Raw genomic sequence first — 21,066 nt, forward strand, 5'->3', positions numbered from 1 at the left:
ATTGAATAAATCGTTTATTTAGCCTACAATTATATTTGCAGATAGAAAAACGAATGTACTCGATGGCCATAAGCTCATCCCACATCTTTACCAGCCACTTACCTTTCTGTAGCCACCTTGGGAAACCATATGCAATATGTCAAATGTGTCAAAGTGTCAACAAAGAGGAAAACTAGTTTATCACAACCACCAGCAGGGAAAACCAAAAAAAGGACCAGAAAACAGACGGAAACGCTGGATTCGTTGTTTCAAGCCCGCCCATCTGCTCAGTTTTCTCGGTTGGTTCGGTGGACTGCGGCAACACTACATCCACCTGCCTGCGACCGTATGGTGCTTCTGCAATGTGTGACCCCCTTGCAGTGCCTTCGGCGGGCAGGATAATACAGGACACCCATCGCAGGATCGTGCAACATTCGTAGAGCTGTCGTCGGGGCCACAACGGTGCTTAGGAAAATGCAAACATAAAGTGGTTTGTGGTGTTTGGTGGTGTAGCACTGATCCGGCAGAGATTCGGACACCTTTAGGCACGGGAAATAGGCCACAGTTGTAACAAAAAAAAGCTCCTCTAATGTGAACACCATCTCAAGACGACCTACCCCCTTCTGGTGACCTCCTCTGCAGTCAGGCCTTAATCGAGCAGAAAACAGCGTCTTGCGCGTATCTCGTCCTTGTCAGTAACCTCGCACGCACGCATTCGAAAATGTCCGGAATGTATGGTCACAGCCGTGAAGCGGTTCGGGTGAAAGTGAAGGTAATTAAAAAAGCGAGCCGAGCACAGAAAAAAAAACATCCATCCATGGTCACCGTTCGCTTAAATAATGTGTGTCTTTCTCCTACAGAAATGTGAGAAAAACGTTCCATCGGAAACGAGGAAGTTCAGCGTCGATCCGCAGATTACCAACCTCGAGGTGCTGTACTCGCTGCTGGCCAAAGCGTTCGATTTGAAAACCGATTTCGGCATCAGCTACAAGGTGATCGAAGCGAACGGACAGGAAAGCTATCTCGTCGTACTGTCCGACTGGGATCTGGAGGCCGCCTTCCTGCGGGCCCACAATCAGTCGATTGCCAGTAAAAGTGAACCGTGCCTGAATCTTCGCGTCGACATTAAACCCTTCTCGGAGGCTTCGGAATGGGACGGCAATAGTACGGGCGGGGGTCCGAGCATACCGCGCGAGCTCGTCTCCCTGCAGCAGTCGATCGGTGCTGGCCACAAGTACGTGCAGAACAAGCTGCCCGGCCTGATCATGAACCAGATGGAGAAAACGTTCTCCATGGTACAGCGAGCGTTCAATCTGGTTGAGGATCCGTTGCTAACGCAACCGATCAGGCCACCGCTGTCGGATGCCGAGTTTCGTAAGCTGCAAGATTCGGTAGGTCAAATATTGGCCCCCGAACAGTTGCGCAAGGTGATCTATCTCGGTGGAATCGACCCCAGCCTGAGACGTGTCGTGTGGAAACACATACTGAACGTGTACCCCGACGGCATGACCGGCAGGGAGCGGATGGAGTACATGAAAAGGAAGTCAGGTATGTGCAATGTGCATCGGTCGGTTTTTGGTGCGCGAGGTCAAACATCGCTTCATTCATTTTATTGTTTACCTTTCGGAACCATTCACCTGCAAAAATGCTTCGTTTTTGAAACGTGAATAATGCATGTCGGTTGCTGAAGCGCGGTGATTGAAATTAGTAGCACTTCATTTGGTATGCGACCGTTGATTGTTCTATAACCTTTCCGTTTTCGCTCTTTTTTGCCATTCAATTTAGCGGAATATTTTCGATTGCGTGATGTGTGGCGCAGCACGATGCAGCGCGGCAACATTGTCGGCGAGCTGGCGTACGTTACAAGCATGGTGCGGAAGGACGTCCTTCGCACCGATCGGCTGCATCCATTCTACGCTGGCAGTGACGACAATCAAAACATTGCCGCACTGTTCAATGTGCTCACGACGTATGCGCTGAACCATCCGGCGGTCAGCTACTGCCAGGGCATGTCGGACATTGCCTCGCCGCTGCTCGTAACGATGGGCGACGAGGCGCAGGCCTACATCTGCTTCTGCGCCATCATGGAGCGGTTGAGCTGTAACTTTATGCTGGACGGGATCGCGATGACGCTCAAGTTTGCCCACCTGTCCGAAGCGCTGCAGTACTACGATCCGGACTTTTTCGCCTACCTGAAGCACCACCAGGCGGACGATTTGCTGTTCTGCTACCGCTGGCTGCTGCTGGAGATGAAGCGCGAGTTTGCGTTCGACGATGCGCTGCGCATGCTGGAGGTGCTGTGGAGCTCGCTGCCACCGATGGCACCGAAGGGCGAGCTGGCACTGTACGAGCGGGAGTACGAGCCGCCGGCACCGTCGGACGAGAGCGTGCATCCACCGCCCAGCCAAAGCCCGTCGGTGATGTTGCGAACGCCGCGCGAAAACCCCTACACGAAGGTGTGCGCCCTCCGGCGGCAAAGTTCGGCACTTTCGCTCAGCTCTTCCTGCTGCACCTCGACGAACCCGCTCGCCAATCCGTCGAGCCGGTACGATCGGTACGGTGGCGTTGGTGTGGGGGGGCGTCTGGATGCATCGCGCCGGCTCAACCTTAGCCTGGACGAGAACATTACGCGCGAAAACATTTACTCCACCAAGGTGGGCCACGTGCAGAAGGTTCACCAGAGCCTGGACGAGGCGAAGATTGCGCTGGTGAAGCAGAGGAAAATCGTCCGCAGCGTCGGGGACGATGATAATATTCAGGAGGGATTCGAAATGGCCCACTCGCTGGACCAGGGTGAGGACGATAATGCGACCGACGTGGAGGACAGTGTGTTCCATTCGCCGCAGCATCAGCTAAAAGCGAACAGCAGCAAAACGAATCCCTTCATCGATGGGTCAATGGAAAGCGTGTCGGCGCCAGAACCGCCGGCGGAAGAGTTGGACCGCCCCGCGGCGGAAGTGGTGACAGAATTCAAACCAGAATCCTCAACACCCGGCACAAACAGCAGCAGTGCGGCTAGTAGTGTGCGAAACTCGCCAGTGATAGGACGCAGCCGGAGCCTTTTCTCAACGTCGGCCGCAACGGGCAAAATGATCGCCCGCCAATTAAGCAATCAAAAGAAACACTTCACGGCTGCGGGCGGTGGTGGTGGCGGTGGAACGGGAGGTGTGGGTCATTTTCACGATCTGAAGGAAAAGCTTGCGGCAAGTCGGAAAGGCATCTTTGCCTCGCTGGACAAAGCGCACAGCATCGAGGGAGGAGGTGGCGAGGGAGCCCCGGGTCGAGCCGGGAGCAATCAGGTGGAAAAATCGAAACCGAAGCTGGTGAAAAATTTCAACGAGTTCCTTAACTTTGCCGCCATGAACAAGAGCCGCATCAGCGATCGGCTGGTGACGAAAAAGATGCTCACGAACGCGAGCGTCGTGGGAAGCAATGCAAACAACAGCTGCTCGCTGGACTCAACGACCAGCAGCTACACGACGACGACGACCGGTGGCGGTGTGACGAGCGAAGTGTCCCGGGACGATTCGACCGAAACGATCGAGTACAACGAGCTGAAACCGAAGCCCGTTATCAAGCTGACCAAATCGTCGTTCGATGATTCCGACTCGTCCGCGACGAGTGTCGGCGTGGGGATGGACTCGATGGCCACAACGACGGCGCTTTCACGCTCCAGCGACAATAGCAGCTTTATTGTGGACGATAGCTCTGCCTCCGTGTCGCCGATTCACATCCGGCGGGAGGAACAGGAGCAACCGGCAGCAAACGAGGACGTGGGGACGGAGCACGCGAGCATTGCGCCGGCAGTTCATCGGCCGGTGGAGTTGTTTGTGGCGAGCGCTGGTACCGTAGCTGTTGCGCCGGTTGGGGACGGTAGCAGTCCGGACGATTCGCAGGAATACTTCCCAATGACCACGTCCATGACACGAGAATTGCGCATGGAGCTGGAAAACCTCGATCGGCATGTGTTGGGTACGGATTTCCACAGCAAGCAGCAGCGCTTCTACACGCTTAACAGTTGCCTCGATCTGGAAACGCCGCCCGAAAGCGGCGACTCCATGGTGCCGTACTCCGACGGCCGACGGATGCTTCCACTTGGCGTGGCGGCTGCAACTGCCTCCACTACCATCGCATACAGCAAGCTCGACAATAATGGCAGCCTGCCGCGAACGCTTGCCGCAACGATGGAAATTGAATCAATTGACGAAATCTGTGATCGTTCTCCGCTCGAGCAGGCGGGAGCGGAGGAAACGCGAGAAGACCGCGAGGTCGTGCGGTACCGGGAAAAGCCGGGCCGCCGGCGCACGGGGACGGGCGGTGCGACGGGCAGTGTGGTGAGCGAAAATCGCGACAGCAAACGAATCAGCACGTCCAGCGCAAACGTCAGCAGCGATGTATTTGTGTGGGAAAACCCGCTGCACCAGGAGTGTGGTGATGATGGCGAACCGGTAAGCCCGGTATCGGGCGGTATGATAACCGGCGAGGTGACGCAGATACAGCAGCGCACCGCTACCACCCCGGACGAACATCCGGAGCTGGAGTACGATGGGGAAATTATCGAAGAAACAACGCTGGGAAAGAAATCCGTCACGCCGATACGGTTGGTGCGGAAAAATGGCGACCGGTCCGTGCCGGGCTCGGCTCGAAACTCAATGATTCTGCCCGACTCTTCGGACTCTTCGGACGACTCGCCGCTCTCACGATCGCCGGCAGCCGTTAAGTTTAAATTCCACCCCAACAATCCCTTCTTCGATGCGGCCTCAAGCGCGATCGATAATCGTCCGACGGCGCTGCTTCACCGACCCGTGGACGATGGTGAGGGAGAGCTGCTGGAAGAGGGCACCGAAGCATCCGTTGTAACTGGTATGCCTAGCGTTAGCGATGTCGCCTCCAATCGGGAAGATATCGTATCGAGGCAACCGCTAGCTTCACCGACAATGATCACCTCCCTTCCGCTGGAACCGAGCCCGCTCGATGTGAACTTTGGTGAGGCTGGTGGTAGTAGTGCTGGTGGCCCCATTCTAACAGCAGCAACCGCCAGCGCCGGTACCATTCCGAGCAGCACGCTCCCAAGCATGAAGGTGGCGGGTGTACTTCCACCACCGCAAGAGTTCGGCGGAGGCAATCCGTTCCTGATGTTCCTTTGCCTAACGATACTGCTGCAGCATCGCGACTACATCATGAAGACGGGCATGGACTACAACGAGATGGCGATGCACTTCGACAAGATGGTGCGCAAGCACAACGTGACGCGTGTGCTTAATCAAGCCCGCCAGATGTACGCCGAGTATCGGCGGATGTACCAGCAGCAACTAATGGCGAGCAGCAGCAGCATCAGCAGTGCCGGCAAAGGCTCCGCCGGTCTTTCGATGTCGATGATGGCAAACAGCTACCACGGGAGCCTGGGCGGTGGTAGCGTTACGGATGCACTGGCACGGAAAGCATCCGCACCGGAGGTTAGCTCGGCCCGAAGAAACACTGGCGGTGATTTAACGCTCGTCACGTAATTCGCGTGCATGGAGGGTAAGATGGTTTACATATTTCGATTTAAAAACAACTTTTTTTCGTGTGTGTGTTCCTTTTATACATATATACCTCTCTGGGTTTGGTAGTAGTAGAGAAAGAGGAAATGTTTTACAAGACTTGTTACAGTGAGATTTCAGTTAAGATTAGGCTAACCGAACGAAGCATAGCATCGGATGAGTTCAGAACTATCCCCATTAGACGGTAGATAGTTGACTGAATTTGCTAGCGAATAGTCACCGAATGATGTTCCACGTGTACAGGGATGCTGGCATTTACACACATATGTATTATTTTAGTCTTTTTTATCGAACTTATTATCTCTCTTTACCCCTACTAGAAAAGGATTATTTCGTTTGTTCAATTTATTTAAGTGCTTGGTTTTATTTTCCCCAAAGGTTATGGGATAAGGCAATAGCATGCGTTCAATTCTACGCGGGAAGAGTGGATGGAGATCGTGATATTTTAATTAGAGATACACTTAATGCAACAACAAGCAAACAAAGAACACTATCGTAAACGATTCTATGAGTATATTTGAACCGTTTTCAGCCGTTTGAGTTAGAAGAGGGTAAAAGAAGCGAACGGAACACCTTAAATGGAAGCGCGGATGGTTCCTAAAAACGGCTTAAAATCTCCAATACAAACTCAAGCGTACACGGGAGGCAGCTTAAAACGGGGGGAAAAGCGAACACATTATTAGCCAGTTAATCAAACAGTTCAATAATTAATATGCCCGGTATTTATAGATTACAACCAAACAACCAAGCACCCTTCTTCAACTGCCTGTACGCTTCTACTACTACCATTACTGCTACTACTACTACACTCGCTATATCCACCGAACACTTCCACTGGCACTTGCAGTAGGGAAGTCATTACCTATACCAAAAAGAAAAGCAAAAGTTAAAGTTTGAGCAACTGATAGCATGATTGCACGCCCAGACACTGCATTCGCGCATAGAGCTATTTACAAAGAAGGTACAGAAGGACAGAGTAGTAACGGCCGAAGATATTAGACACGCCTCTCCCGAGCAGAAAAAGCCTATATTACAACACGAAAGCCTGTAGATATAGATAGAACTCGATCCAATTATAATAGCAAAGTGTAGCGTCCCTTGTCTCATCCTTCAATCCCTATCATTGCCCCTTGGCCGCAGCCAGAACTATTTGTGCAATGGAAATGCCTCCAATAAGATGCGGGGAAAAGGGACAAGGATACATATTAGTACAGACACCTGTTTAGTGTGTATAGCGTTTATTGCGGCGTTATCCTTTTTCCTCTCGATGTGTTCTGTTCTGGGTATTATTGGAGTACTGTGCTCCGGGTGCTTTTATTACAATGCAACAATGCAACCTTAAGCCTAGCGCCATTACAGGGCTTTTCAGGGGTGTTCTGATAGCTGTGGGATACTTGCATGACTATTTCTGATAGGAAATTAACTTTATAAGATGGGAATTGGACTCTATGGCCAGATTCATTGGAAAATCCTATTGGATTTGTTCATTTCGTTCATTTCGTGTTACAAAGTGTCATGAAAGTATCTCACAAGTATGAGAACCCCTGAAACCCCCTGTTACTACACTGCAGCTAGGAGGCAAACAATGCTCACAAATTCTCCCCAAAATCTGTGTGTGTGTGCTCTCTTTGTAGTGGCATGTGTATATGTGTATCGTTTAACAGGATCCTTCTTTTTGACCGTGTGTGATAGAACCGTGCGAACGGCGGGCTAGGTAGTGGCGAGGATAGAAAACCCCACATTCCACAAATTGTTGTTGGCTAGTATTTGTTGGAAATAGTATAACAAAAAACAATCAATTACGTGTGTGTGTGTGTGTGTGTGCGGGCCCACGACAGGTAGCTCTTGGACGGGCAAATACGGAAAGGATATACAGAAAACAAATTGTAACACCACATTTTAGTCGAGTCGGTTAGAAAAAGCGGGAAGGCATCGAGGGCGAGTTTGTGGTGCCACACTATCGTTTTAGCTCTTTCCTATTTAATCCCTTTTTTTATTGAAAAAAAAAACTCATTCCACAGACACGCGACGATCACGATCTTTCGAAAGCATAACCATATATTTATTCAAGCTGTTGTGGTACACGATTTAACGACTTTGCACAAAAAAAATCGTCCCGTTTTATCCACTTTTACGCGGCCTATCGCAGCGATCGTTTGGGAGAAAGTTCTTCAGCTAAAAAAAAAAATAAGAAAAATGAACTGCTAAATATTGAAAACTAATTTACTATGTCTAGAAATCAAGTACCGTATCGCGCCCAAGGTAGCATTTATACAGCCACGAAGCGCATGTAAAGGCGCCGAGCGGAGTTCGATTCGCTTCTGAATCGGACTAAACCCGGGCGCTAATACCGTGGTATAACATAAGTCTTAATAAGCTTGTACACAATTTCGGAGGAACTGATCGACCGGTAAAACCTTTTTTTGTTGGTTTCGTTACATTCAAAAACAGAAACATTCCGCTCTCTCTCTCTCTCTCTTTTACGGTCGGCGAAGAAGAGCATTGGGATGAAACAGGTAATAAAACGCAATTAAAAAGTATTAACGAAACTTTCGGCTGGATCGGTGTCCCGATCGCACCACACACACACACACACATACGAGCCCAGGTATCTATTTCTCTCACACAATACCGTACTGCACATGAAGAATTGCAATAATAAAAGAAAAAGAAACATAATACTTGTGAAGAAATGACCGATATTTCACCCACATCACCCATGAAAGAATACTTTTAGAATTTCTTTCTAAACCCATATTTTGTGGTACCAAAAAACAAAAATAGAAATATACGACATTAGTTTCTGTTATATTGATCGTCGATCGTCATGCCAACGTGTACATACACACATACACACATACCGCCGCACCACTTTTCACCGATCACTAGTTACCTACTACAGGAGTTTCTATGTTACTAGTGATGTTTGAATCCATAGCTCAACCTAACCAATCATTAATCAGTAATTACACTGGTTTTAGGTGGTGGTGATCGTACAGTTTTTTCTTCTTCTTCTTCTTTTCGTTCGTGTCGTGGTGTCGTTGCAAGCTGACTGGCTGGTGGTACCAAACACTACCAACTATAACTAACTACTCGGCCAATGTTAAACCGCCATTCCGCTAAACTTTCCATTGCAATGTTATTCTACCGATAAGGGGCTGTAGAAAGAACTAGTTGTGAGTGTTTTTTGTTTTGTTTTTAGAAATTTTGCTACATAATATTCGAAATGCATGAACGATATACTTCGTTCTGCGCACTGTGTGTTTTGTTGTTGTTGAAATTTTACTCTTCACTGTGCTCAAATATGTTCAATTTAACTCGTTTGTCTCTCACTTTGCCAAAAGGATTATATTATTCTTTTTTAATTCATCTCGTTTTTTTGCATTTTGTTTAAATTGTCTCATTTTTAAAGTGTTTCAATAACATTGTGATTTGTTTGAAAATTTAGTTTTTTAACAGTAAAACTCAGCGGATATTAAAATTTGCTGCATTTGCATAAGAGACAGGTATAGTTTTCGGCGGTAAATGCTGCCTGCATGCAGGCACCGAAAGGAAGATTACACAGAAGAGCTATACACTGGGTCGTTAGAGTTGGAATATCATTATTTTTCTGTTTTGCATTGAATTCTACTGCCAAAAAAACGCACTGCTGCTGCCTGTGATGTGATGCACAATTTCGCTATTTTCATATGTTTGGTTGATTTGTTCGCCTTTTGTTTTTGTTTGTACTCAAAATACGATCATCGTTTTAATAGCGATGGTTGGGGAATTTCAATAGAATGTTAAAAAGGAATTCAATTTGTCTACCTTATCCTTTATATCTGTCTGAATTTTCCTTCTTTTTTTCATAAACCCCTGGGCTAGGTGAGTGAGTGTGATGTTGGTAAGATACACACACACACACGCACACACATATTAAGTTGTGTCATATAATGATTAAGCATCATTATCATTGCATATATTTGTTCGACTTCTCATAATGAACCGCACACGTTTGCATCGTGCCCTGTTCCCTATGCATTATAGATTTCTCCCTTCCAAACGCCACAATACAAAGGTTTTGGTTAATTATTAACAATCATGTGTTGAAGGGGTTATGTTCCACCGATACGAATACGCCTATGGATTAGAGATTGCTCTGTGGCTTACATTGCACAGAATCCTGGTACATGGAACATTACAAGTTCTGTATTTTTTGGGAACTATAGGATCAACAAAAAAAGGAACGAAAATAAAAGTAAAACAAAAACCAGCTAAAACTGCGGGGAAACATAAATAAAACTCCCTTTTGCTTACTATATTTGCGTACAATAAAATACATTTCTTATCGATCAACTAAATTGGGTATACTTAATCCTTTCATCACTTAAAAATCGGCTCTCCGCCGTGCCTGGGGGTTAGCAGTAGAGTACCTACAACACACGCTAGTTGTTTGAAGCGGTTCGTTCCGTTCCTGCTGCTGCTCGTTTGATCTTCACAATCAGTAAACTATTAACAACAAATTAACTTAACAAAAATTGCAGGGAAAGGTTAAAGATATTCTGTTTCGAATGTTGCAGAGCCTAGCATTGCAGGGCAGGGATGTGTATGGAATAGTAACAAACGAAAAATTGCCGTAGGCCTATCAAACTCGATCTCACAAATTACTGGAACTGGAAGCGGGGTTTCTGGGTTTATCTTTAGAATTTGCTTCAAACTATAGAAGAAAAAAATCGTTTGGCGCAATTTCGCATTAAGGGTCCTAATTATATGCTTGCTTGAAGAAGCACACACACACAGACACTTTGCCCTAACACGAAACGCAACTTGTAGTTTCGTTTCGAACGGTAGGTTCCTCCTTCACTCACTTCCCGCTCTGTGAAACGGGGTAAAAATCGTTGCCACTCACACACGCACCCGCGCCAACCCGGCAATGGAACTCCCGATGTACCTCCTAGCAGGAGCAATTTTCCTTGTTCGTCTGTGCATCGTTGCTGAGCGTGGTTCGGCCGGGTTGGGCCGGCTTATGCTGCACGCCCGTTTCGGACGAGTTCAGATCGAGCCGCCCGTCCTTGATGCTTTGGTAGATCTTTCGGGCCGTTTCTAGAAATGCTTCCTCCACGTTTTGGCCACTGCATGAGACACGTGTATAATGGATTATTTGGTCAACTGCGCACCGTACGCGAACTGTGTACGCCGTGAAATGCGCACACACACACACTTACGTCATTGCGCTCGCTTCCGCAAACAGCAGGCCATGCTCGTCGGCAAAGTTTTTCGCCTCCTCGTACGTCACCTCGCGGGTACTTTCGAGGTCCGATTTGTTGCCGATGAGAAATATCACAGTGCTGGGATTCGTTAGATTGCGCGTATCGGTCAGCCAGCTGGACAGGTGATTGTAGGTTGACCTGCAACGATTGCGCAAATTGTGTCTCGTAGTGCTAATTTTTGCTTTATAGACAATGCCCGAACAAGACCTACCGTCGCGTAATGTCATAAACCATCAGTGCACCGGCAGCACCACGGTAGTACGATCGTGTCACCGCCCGGAACCGCTCCTGCCCGGCCGTGTCCCATATTTGCAGCTTAATTTTTTGCTTATCAACCTCGATGATGCGCGTCCCGAACTCGACACCGATCGTATGCGGACAGCTGGCCATAACTGTGGGTAATGCAAAATGGCAACATTAGTTCACGCATCACAGGGGCGCACTGTTTCACCTCTTTCACTCTACGTACACTTCTTCTCTGTGAACTGATGCAGCAGGCAGCTTTTGCCGACTCCCATATCGCCGATTATGATGTACTTGAAGATATACGAATAATTATACGGTCCGGCCGACATGATGAATACTGGAAAAGAGGGAAGAGAGGAAGAGGAAAGGTATTATACATGTATTTCAAAATCAATGGAAAATTTCAAACTGTTTCATTAATTAATTTACTTTTCTCGTAGGTTTGATCGAAACCATCGTAAAGCTTTCGTGATACATTACTGATGAAGCTCATATTGAGGGGACTTTTTGAGCAAATTGTGAGTATGTTTTACTTAAAAGTTTGCTAAAGTTAGTGCAACTGGTGCGTGGTAAGGCGACAGAAACCAAGCTAACGTTTCAACCGGTGGGAATATTCTGATCCGCGGCCGGTTTGGTTTCGAGCAAGTACTGCGTACTGTGCTCCTCCCTCCCTTCTCATTCATAGTTTTACCTTTCTGTTTCTATACAGAACGTAAAATTGTTCCACCACACACATCCGGTGCCGTGGCGAATTTGCATTCTACTGATAAGGCTCCCCTTTGTTGTGTGTGGTACATGCCAGCCAGTTCTAAATAGTGTGTGCTGCTTATGAAAATGGGCACAAATGAAACACGGGGCAGAGGCCACACCAGGACCAGAGTGGGCACCAGGACCAGAGTGGGCGCACTTTCTTCTATCGGTTAATTCAGTTTTGTTTGGGACGGCGCTCAATATTGCAGACCATCATTCCGATGGATGAGCCAATAGTTGAAGGCAGATGGCGTCGTGGGTCGTTGCAGCATGTGATATATCGTTTATCATTCGTTCTGAGCGCCATTCAAATCTCGCTTACTCTTGGCTTGCTTTGTTTGTCTACGCACTCTACGATGAGTAAGAGGATGGCGATATTTTCAACACGCACCACACACAGAAACGGAATATGATAACGCATAACGCAACAAAAAAGGCATTTCAGCACAATTTTCTAATGACCAAACAATTGTGGCGATAATGATAGCACCACCACCATTACCGCCTCCCCCATTCCCGGAAGAGAGTGGCAGAGGGTGGTGATGGTGGGTGGCGCGCCTTTGTGTGTATGTATCATCCACCAATACGTACGCGGTAGTTAATTGCAGCTTTCTACTGGGCAGTAGAAGTATTTTTCTGTGTGAAAATATTCACACCGTTTGTTGTTTTTCTTGCTTCTCCTTCATTCTCCGCCCACCTCCACCCCTCACATTTTCCTTTGCACAAAACTGCACACAGTGACTTTCTTCAAGGCCACAGGCGAAACAACAACAACAAATAACGATTTTATCGACATGAGTAATTCAATCAGGCAAATGCTTCCTGCTGAGGCGAATGGAGCCCAGGCCACTCGGTGTATTATGACGACCAAGTACATAGTCCGCACTGCCGCCTCATACTACCCATCCTCCAAGACCTACTTTGTTTCAACGCTCACTTTTCCCTCCTTCCTTCTCGCCTCGGGGAGAGGTGGGGGTCTACTTACTCCTGTGATTTCAGCAGCCGTTTTTCACTTGATCAACATCCAATTTCTGGAGGGGGGGAATGGAAGGTTCCGCTGAGCCAATGGTTCCAGCGGGTTGAAGAGATCTATTGCTTCGCCTGGTTCTTCCTGCAAACGGCACCACAAACAGGCACAACACAGCTGTACGTGTTTTTATTCGCTGCCTTCAAGAGAAACTCTCAATCACAGAAAAAGGCGTAATTACTCCTCCGTGTCAATGCATCCGCATCGGTGTGCAAAGGTGCTGACGGTTCGACGGATCGATCGAACTTTGCTAGTTTTGCTCCCGTTCCGATTGGCCGACCGGTGCGGGAAACTGAGAACGGGCGGTCAGCGATGTGCGTCACGGTATTTAGCAGGGATTTGCACTGTTTTGTCGCCTGCTTTTGTCCTTCCACCATACGTTTGCAAAATTTACAACATATTCCAACACTGTATTGATGGTGTTTAGGGGGAGGGCAGGTCGATGGCCAAGGTAGGTAGAGCGACAGCTAATGATTTGACACAGCGCTGTCAAATGGTACAGGAGCGATTGCAGGGCTCGTGTCGATTCGGGTGAGAGAAATTGAAATGTATAAATTTCATATGAATTACTGTATTTTCTGTTCGAATAAGGATAATGAAGCAAGTTATGGAAAATTAATGGAAAAAATTAAGGTTGCAGTAATTAAGTGAAATAAGTAATTGTTGGAATAGTCCGTTTTCAAATTACGACATCCACTAATTTCTTAATTTATGAATCGTACCTTCATTTAGCAACCTTGGCCAATTTTAAAAGGCGATCGCGTTCAAACGCCTGTTTCTGTCAAAGTTGTTGTGAACGCTCCAGCAGGAAAACCGCCTAATCGTTTTGCTAGCAAAATCGGAAGCTTATTTTGTTAATAATTTCAATCGTTCTGCAAATAAGTGTTATCCGACGCTATGGAATCCACCCACAACAGTGCTAAAATATACTTACTTCAAGAGGATCGCGAGAAAAGCTTTAAACATTGGCCATTTTCCGATGATAAACAATGCAGCATACAGAAGGTAAACATTCACGATGCCGATATACGGTGGCGTATTGCATCGATATGAAGAAACCACCCAAAATGATTATCGTTTGCTAAACTGGGTACGATTTTGCAGATGGCTGAGGCCGGCTTCTATTGGCACGGGACGGAGACAGAGATAGACATAGCGGCTTGCTTCGTGTGTGGCAAAGAGCTGGACGGTTGGGAAGAGTCGGACGATCCGTGGAGCGAACACCGGAAGCATGCACCACAGTGTCCGTTTGTGAAATTTGGCCGCCCAGAGACGCATCTAACGGTAATGGACGGAAAGTGCTATTGGTTGAATGATGAAGAGAAGATAAAACTAACGGATATTACTTTTGCCCTCAACTTGCAGTGCGATGAATTTGTCACTATTATGATGGCCACGGTGAAGACGCGATATGTCAACAACTACACCACCCTCAAGACCAACGGCAAGCTGCTGATAGAGAAGAAGCGAAAGGAAATGGAGAAACTGTTACGCACCAACTAGTATTAAGCTGCATATTAGAGAAATACATCGAACCATGTAAAACAATCATCCTGCTTAACAACGCGTGGTAACACCAGCCGTACGGAGGAGTTTTGTGAGAAAAAGCTATTTTGGAGCAGCCAACGTACTGGTAAATAGCATCATTTTGAACTACGATAGACGTGATATGGGTTTTATTGTTCATATAGAATGGGGTATTGGAGTATTAAGATGCATTTTTCATCAATTACCAGCATAAATGTGCATTCGGATAGGACGGGCAGATATTCTTGATGCAAAATTTGTTTCAGCCATCGCGCACCAACAGTTAATAGTTCATGTACAATACTGTATACACTTTCTAGACTCAGCATATGCTCATCATGGAGTGTCTTAGTTTAGAAAGGATTCCATTTTCCATCAAGTGATGAGACGGAAGTTGGTTTGGTGCCCCCAAGTACACCAATGTATTAATTTAATAAAATACAAAATAGCCACGAACACATAGTTGCATAGATTTCAGCATATATTATAGTTGAATAGTATGTCTTTATTACTTTTCTTGCTTAAAATCACATTACAGCTATTTGCGATCATATCATCATCATTGAAATCATTGTCACATCCATTTTTGTATTTTTTTTAAATTCTATTTTTCTACATTCCTTTTTTGTATCTCAAACGTTAAATTCCTCTAATTGTATCTCAAACGAGGGTCCCGACCATCTTCCAAGCTCTACACCGGCCCACCACGTAAAATGAGTCCCAAAACCTGCGCAATCCCAAACGGCTCCTAGAAATGACATCTTTTAGAACAAAATCTGTGCACGAGTGTGACGAGTGACGATCTTGTGTCCTAGGATTCTAAAAATAATACTGCGCAGGTTTGATGAAATTAAAAAAAACGACGATTTTCCGACCACCATCGCCTCCGCAGCACGGGGGCACGTTCACGTACGAAATGCTCTCTCCCTCTGCCGTTGCCCTCTGGGCACAGGCAGCGCACCGATCTCGTGTCACGCAGGCGCATGCGTTGAGAGGCGCTCGATCAGAGTCCATTGCTCGCAGTGTGCGCGCTCGGGAGCTGAAGATATTTTTACATCCTCCTCGATACGGCTCAGTGGCGGCCTAACTACTCGTCCTTCTCGTCCAACGCAATCTTGCTTGCTGCTGCTGCTGCTGCAACGTTTTGCGCGGCCGGTCAGAAAAGCGAGATGATGCGTACCGCCTTAACGACGGCTGAAATCACGAAGCCACAGCAGCGGTGTAGTGAAGGGCTGTCCCGCAGGCGGCATTATATGCTATAAATAGCAGGATCTTCGCTAGAATGAAGCTGTGTACGTGCTGCGGCTGCTTTTTACGCTGAAAGAATAGTTTGTTTTTTATTTCACGATTGGCAACCAATTGGGTTGCGGGTTAGGATTAAATAGAGGTTGAATATTGGCTGCAAATAATCGGTTTTATATTTTTGTAACGCCTGCTCTCCTGCTGAACTAGCCCAATCGCTCCATACTTCTTTACATTCCATAGGGTTTTACAAACATACTATTGAATGCAAGGAAGCATGGAACTTTCGCAGCTTTGCTTCTTGTACCAAATGCTCATCATGCGGCGTTGGTGATCGCGCACACGCGTTACGTCACTGAGTCAGGTCTGACACTAAAGGATCCGTTTTTTTGGAGGGGGGGATCAGGGGACACATTCAAGGGAAAGGAGTTAGAAGAAGAATCACATTAACCACACACATTTTAGACGACACACGCGCGAGCTCCTGCGAAAAACCCGACCATTCCTTTACTTGGTCTCTGCTCGCGAGCAATGTTCAAACACGCAAAAAGATGCCGAGTTCTGGTTTGCCAACGATCTTTGGAATATTGTGCCGCATGCACTCCGTATGGCGATCACGTGTTTATCATTCTGCGCAAAGGGAGAGCTGCTGCTGCTGCTGCACAAACTCTGAACCGCTTTCTTCTGGTACGCTTTACGCACATATTCTTATTGTGTTTTGAGAGGATCATAAAATGAACCAAAAATGTACAAAACCAACAAACTTCACATATGGTACGGGTGGTGTACCAACCAAATGTGGTATGTTAAGGGCCGTTACCCTCAGTGAGACTTCGCTGCTGCAGTTTAACCAGGAGGCTGAGGGTTGGAAGAAACAGAAAATGCATCCGGTTGTTTTCGGAACAATCTGGCAAACGATGGTGACATGGTTGTACAAAAAAGAAATAAAACTCTAAGCTCGAAAAATGCATCTTACTTAAGGTCCTTTTTCGCGTTGGATCTATCGTGCAAGAGATGGAACCAGGTTGGTTGTTACCAGGCATTCTCATGCACGGGTTTGGATGGCTTCAATGGCTGCCACACGGTGTTATATAAATTCTTCAACGCCCCAGCCCATCCGTGCACATGGTCTCTTAACCTCAAAAATGTTCAATCTTCATTTTGAAACGGTTTTTGGTGCAAATTCAGTTGCAGCAGAATGTATTTTTTCCTCGTCTGAAAACGAAAACTAACGGCTTCTTACCCAGCTGGAAACACTGCACAGTTTCACACAGTTTCACATCGGTTACTTCGATCTGACTACTTTTACACTCTGTTACCAAGGGGGGGCTGATTTTCACACTTGTGGCCAACGCTATCAAACTCCTCAATTTTCACACTACAAGGTCCTAGTTGGCAATGATTTGTCTAGCCCTACGCAAAACCATCCTCCCGGGGGGCAATTTAAGCAGCCAATCAAGGCAAATTTCACGCACGCGAAACCATTTCCAAGAATTCAAGTACAGATCACCGCAGAATCGTTCACCGGCAAACAAGGGCACACCGGAGTGAGGACACAACCGCGCGATGCGTACAGTTCGGCAACTGAACGCAGAATGCACTGGATGCATTAACTATTGCTCCCAAGATGAAGCGCGCCCGGCTCAGCGCGCTCGGGAGGGGGGCCCTCTCCTGAGGACGAAGATCTATAAATGGCCACCACCCGTGTTAAGCCGTCTCGCTGCAATGTGCTTGTGTGTGTGTGAGAGTAAACGAAAAGGATTTCTTGCCCTTCCTTCGCTTCGTTCTTCGTTCCTCTGTACCTTGTTCTACAGAAGAGGCCACCAGCAGCAGCAGCACTACCACCACCAGCAACGGAAACCGTCCTGCGCACATGGCTCACTTTGCTCACCGAAGCATCTTCATTCGTTCGTTCCATTTCCTGACCGTTCCGTTTTGGACCCACTGTTGCTTTTTGCACTTAGGAACCTACGGAACGCACTGGGAGGTTCTGAGCCGTCTTTCTTCGTTTTTTGTCTCATTTGTGCCTCTATAGGGGGGAGTTTCGTCCACTGCTTGGTTAGTATTGAATAAGCCAACAAGTTTATTTTTTCCTTTTTTTCGATCGTTTTTTTTTAGTTTTGAAAAATACCCCACACTAGAAAAGAGAGAGAGAGGCGCGCAGACGCGCACCGTGTCTACACACGAGGGGGGGGGGGGCGCCTCATGCACACCGACCAACTTTGCCCGAGCTCGAAGCTTCCGAAGCCGTTCCAAAATTTACAAACACAACTGCTGCATGTAAATGGTGAGGTATGAAGAAGCTGAAGGAAAATGGTTTTCTTTCCCTCTTTTTTCTTTCAAAACCATCTCTCGGAACGGGAGGCAAAGTCTGTGTCGTTCGATGTATATTTATGAACACCATATTTTGCCAATTCAAACACGCGTGCGGAGCGAGACGTGGCAGAGATGGTGGACGGTGTGGACACAACTGTGGTTCAGCAGAATCTAGCCACCCATCTCATCGTATCGATTGGAAAATCGACAACCGGTGAAGGTGGTTGAGCGAGCAGTTTTTCCAACGCTCTATTCTCATGGATGCCGCTCCCCATGATCGTAGCTGCTCATACAGATGGAAGTGATGGGTTGCGCCCGTTGTACCGATCGTTTTAGATTGGTGATCACCGTTACATAACCCCCCCTCCCCGGCTATGTATGTGTGAGTGTGGGTTCTGCACACGTTAGAGTTTTCCTCGTGTTTTCCTTTCCTCGATCGAAGTAGGCGATGAAGTCGTTGCATAATTCCATCGTTTTTAAATTGGTGGTGGAGGCTGCAAACGAAGTTCTTAAAATGGTCGAAAAAAAGGACGAACCTAAAAAAAAGGGAAATCAACCAAAGTCAGCAAATTGGCGTTGTCTTAAACCATCAGTTTGCCATGTGTGTTCGTTTGTTTCTTTCTCAACAATCGAATCGGAAGACTTACCAGCCTCACCGGGTGATCGCATGTGAGTCCCATGTGAGTGATCGTCCTTTTTTGTTACTTTTCCTTCTTTTTTTTTTAATTTTCAAGGAAGCGCTGTTTCCTTTTGCGCACTGGAAACTGTAAACCTTCCAGATGTTTACGCCGCCCAGGATACGCATATCCTTGCGCCGTCGGGCACTTCAGCGCGAACCGTCCAAATCCGTGAAGGATGCACGGGCGATGGCGTCGCTTGGGTAGCTGAAATTTATGGCGCATGCACACAGAACAACAACAGCAAAAATGCAAAACAGCATTGTTCGCGCTTGTGCCGTCGCATCAAGAAACTCCGGGAGTTTGCTGGTTGTAATTAATTTGTAAAATATCGCCATTCCATCGGTAGAGAGACAGAGGATTATCCCTTCTTCGAGGTTGTAAGCTGAAAACCTTGCATATTATTAACACTGTTTTTTTCATTTTTTATACTACAAATAGATATTCTAAGTTGTTGGACTAATTAACACGGAATGTCTGTCCACCATCCAGCTAAATATGTTCGCTGAGTATGCGTATTCATCGATGGACAATTTAGGGAATTCTACGGAACAGCAGATGTTTTACAAAAAAAAAAACATAATCCCTTCCCTCAATCTATCTCATTCTCTAGCTATAGCTGATCGTGATGCGGTCAAAACCGGGTGCCTAACTACTAAATTTAAATCCATAACACACACCAAAAAACTCCTTTTCCCGTAATACACGGGGGCGACCTCATGACGAGACACGTCATGTATGCGCGTCATACGAAGAACTAAGATGGTGGCCACCATGGATGATGGATGCATGGAGAGCGTCTTCGGCAAGGGAATAGGGAATCACGTGGTAGCGCCACGGTTCCCGTTTTTTTTTTTTGGGCAATTATCTTTCTCTCACTTTCTCCCTCTCTTTCCTTCTCGCTCTGTGATTCTGTGTATGACCACCCGCTGGAGCTACAGGGGAGATAATCCACTCGCTTAGGTGTGGGGGGGTTTTTCGGTGGGGCCAGTGGGCTCTATTTTTAAAACGAATCTTCCAATCGAATGTCCCGGGGGCCTGCTGGAATGTCGGTATTTGCGGCTTTTCCAATCTGTAGCGGAGTGATGTAGTAAAGAACGGTGGCGCTCATAACAGAGAGAGAGAGGTCGCTGAGAGATCAGAATGGGTAGATAGGCAGGGGCAAATCACAACGTCCCCTTTTAGTCACTATCTAATTTAGATCATCCTGCGGTGGAGGGATCGGTGCTACAAGAGAATCGGTGGTCTGGTTTGGTCTGATGAGTGTTTTCTTTTGGCCGCGAGTACTTCAAACTATTTTCCAAGCGCGCGTAGCATAAATTAAACAATATCGAAAAAAAGCCATCAAGCAAACTGCTCCATTCTTAGCACAATCAAAGTAAGCCCCGCTGCGCCTGCACACACAACGCGAACGACGGGCCGCAGAAAGCATCCATCTCCGCCTGCCAACCGCTCATACATGCGCAACAGGACGGAAACGGTTTGCGCATGGCACTCGGACGGCGGATTCATCATCACCAGCGATAGGGTAGAGCGGCACCACTACCAACCAACAGGAGCTTCCCGGGGCGCGTCGTACTCTACACGGCGCTACACACAACGCCGTCGCACAACGGCGCACAGGTCATTGAGATCTATCTAGTGTACGGTTTCCGGCCTAAATTGCGTGCGCGCGCGCTCCCCTGTGTGTGTGTGTGTGAATGGGGCGAGACCGGACACACGGTGTTTTATTTATAAAAATATCTACTTTTGCTTTTCACCACTCCCAAAAAGCTGACTTTTTCGAACATTCAGGAGATGGAAGGGGGAAAACGAGGCGCCCCTGTTGAGGATTTTTTAAAATGGTTTTTACTCTATTTTTTAACATGCACACACACACGCACGTTTTCTTGCTGTTGTTTTGCTGAAATCCCATTTTGTACACTCCCGTGGATGCGATGGAGTTGGAGGAGGTTTTTTCTTGTGTTGTAAAATACACACTCACACGACTGACAGTCGAAAAGTAGAGGATAAAAAACGAGATTCGCGTACGGCCTACTATGTTCAGCATGCGGACATTCCGTATAGGCGGGATGCGATGAAGAGCGAAGGCTGGCAAGAATGAAACACACAAGCATTGGTGCAGGTCTTGTGCAATCATCATCGGATGCGGTGGGAAAGAAGGAAACTGCACCAAAGCGGTATCCGCTGCAGTGCCAGTGGCTGACCGTGGATTGGCCTGCTCACACACAGCAAATGGAAGCCAAATTTGGGCCCACAAGATCCGAAAGAAATGATAGTTGGAATGGAATTTTGTATCAATTTTGGATAGTTTTAGATAGATTTGTAGATAATTTTGAGTCATAATACTAAACTGCGTCATTTTAGTATCTAATTTTCTTTACTTTCCATGATCATCATCATTTGCCCATAGAAGCATCTCTCAGTTTAAAATGTGTGTTGCCCTGTGCATCATTTGAACGCTTTGCAATATTTTCATCACGGCGCACAAATTTAGGACACCGACCGTG

The 21,066-nt window shown here is 47.1% G+C and overlaps 3 protein-coding genes across 5 annotated transcripts; 2 read left to right on the plus strand and 1 right to left on the minus strand.

The window, feature by feature from the left end:
- Nucleotides 1-160: 160 nt before the first annotated feature.
- On the plus strand, nucleotides 161-8,692 carry LOC120899987. Its single transcript, XM_040306427.1, has 3 exons — nucleotides 161-751; nucleotides 840-1,527; nucleotides 1,765-8,692. The coding sequence occupies exons 1-3, from the start codon at nucleotides 701-703 to the stop codon at nucleotides 5,484-5,486; spliced, it is 4,461 nt and encodes a 1,486-aa protein (XP_040162361.1). The 5' UTR covers nucleotides 161-700; the 3' UTR covers nucleotides 5,487-8,692.
- A 1,084-nt stretch (nucleotides 8,693-9,776) lies between these two features.
- LOC120899988 (ras-related protein Rab-14) lies at nucleotides 9,777-13,241 on the minus strand. Of its 3 annotated transcripts, none has more exons than XM_040306430.1 (5): nucleotides 12,753-13,241; nucleotides 11,241-11,354; nucleotides 10,983-11,163; nucleotides 10,727-10,909; nucleotides 9,777-10,633 (listed from the first exon to the last, which is right to left on the minus strand). In XM_040306430.1, exons 2-5 carry the CDS (start codon nucleotides 11,344-11,346, stop codon nucleotides 10,456-10,458), a joined length of 648 nt encoding a protein of 215 aa, XP_040162364.1. In that variant the 5' UTR covers nucleotides 11,347-11,354; nucleotides 12,753-13,241; the 3' UTR covers nucleotides 9,777-10,455. The 3 variants fall into 3 exon arrangements, with proteins under 3 accessions (XP_040162364.1, XP_040162365.1, XP_040162362.1); XM_040306431.1 differs by lacking the exon at nucleotides 12,753-13,241 and adding an exon at nucleotides 12,359-12,652; XM_040306428.1 differs by lacking the exon at nucleotides 12,753-13,241 and adding an exon at nucleotides 11,447-11,640.
- LOC120899989 (baculoviral IAP repeat-containing protein 5) lies at nucleotides 11,283-14,777 on the plus strand. Its single transcript, XM_040306432.1, has 5 exons — nucleotides 11,283-11,385; nucleotides 11,458-11,535; nucleotides 13,527-13,799; nucleotides 13,899-14,078; nucleotides 14,160-14,777. Exons 3-5 carry the CDS (start codon nucleotides 13,692-13,694, stop codon nucleotides 14,295-14,297), a joined length of 426 nt encoding a protein of 141 aa, XP_040162366.1. The 5' UTR covers nucleotides 11,283-11,385; nucleotides 11,458-11,535; nucleotides 13,527-13,691; the 3' UTR covers nucleotides 14,298-14,777.
- The last annotated feature ends 6,289 nt before the right edge of the window (nucleotides 14,778-21,066 follow it).

This window comes from Anopheles arabiensis, chromosome 3 (genome assembly GCF_016920715.1).
Source record: "Anopheles arabiensis isolate DONGOLA chromosome 3, AaraD3, whole genome shotgun sequence".
In the NCBI taxonomy this organism is placed as follows: domain Eukaryota; kingdom Metazoa; phylum Arthropoda; class Insecta; order Diptera; family Culicidae; genus Anopheles; species Anopheles arabiensis.

Excerpts from the sequence above, each read along its gene's own strand:
- LOC120899987 (XM_040306427.1), top strand. The coding sequence starts at position 701 with ATGTCCGGAATGTATGGTCACAGCCGTGAAGCGGTTCGGGTGAAAGTG. Across the intron at positions 752-839 it reads CGGTTCGGGTGAAAGTGAAG|AAATGTGAGAAAAACGTTCC; the intron begins GTAATTAAAAAA and ends TTTCTCCTACAG. Across the intron at positions 1,528-1,764 it reads GTACATGAAAAGGAAGTCAG|CGGAATATTTTCGATTGCGT; the intron begins GTATGTGCAATG and ends CATTCAATTTAG.
- LOC120899988 (XM_040306428.1), bottom strand. The coding sequence starts at position 11,510 with ATGAGCTTCATCAGTAATGTATCACGAAAGCTTTACGATGGTTTCGAT. Across the intron at positions 11,355-11,446 it reads CGATCAAACCTACGAGAAAA|TATTCATCATGTCGGCCGGA; the intron begins GTAAATTAATTA and ends CCTCTTTTCCAG. Across the intron at positions 10,634-10,726 it reads GCGGAAGCGAGCGCAATGAC|TGGCCAAAACGTGGAGGAAG; the intron begins GTAAGTGTGTGT and ends TGTCTCATGCAG.
- LOC120899989 (XM_040306432.1), top strand. The coding sequence starts at position 13,692 with ATGGAATCCACCCACAACAGTGCTAAAATATACTTACTTCAAGAGGAT. Across the intron at positions 13,800-13,898 it reads AACAATGCAGCATACAGAAG|ATGGCTGAGGCCGGCTTCTA; the intron begins GTAAACATTCAC and ends ACGATTTTGCAG. Across the intron at positions 14,079-14,159 it reads GCCCAGAGACGCATCTAACG|TGCGATGAATTTGTCACTAT; the intron begins GTAATGGACGGA and ends CTCAACTTGCAG.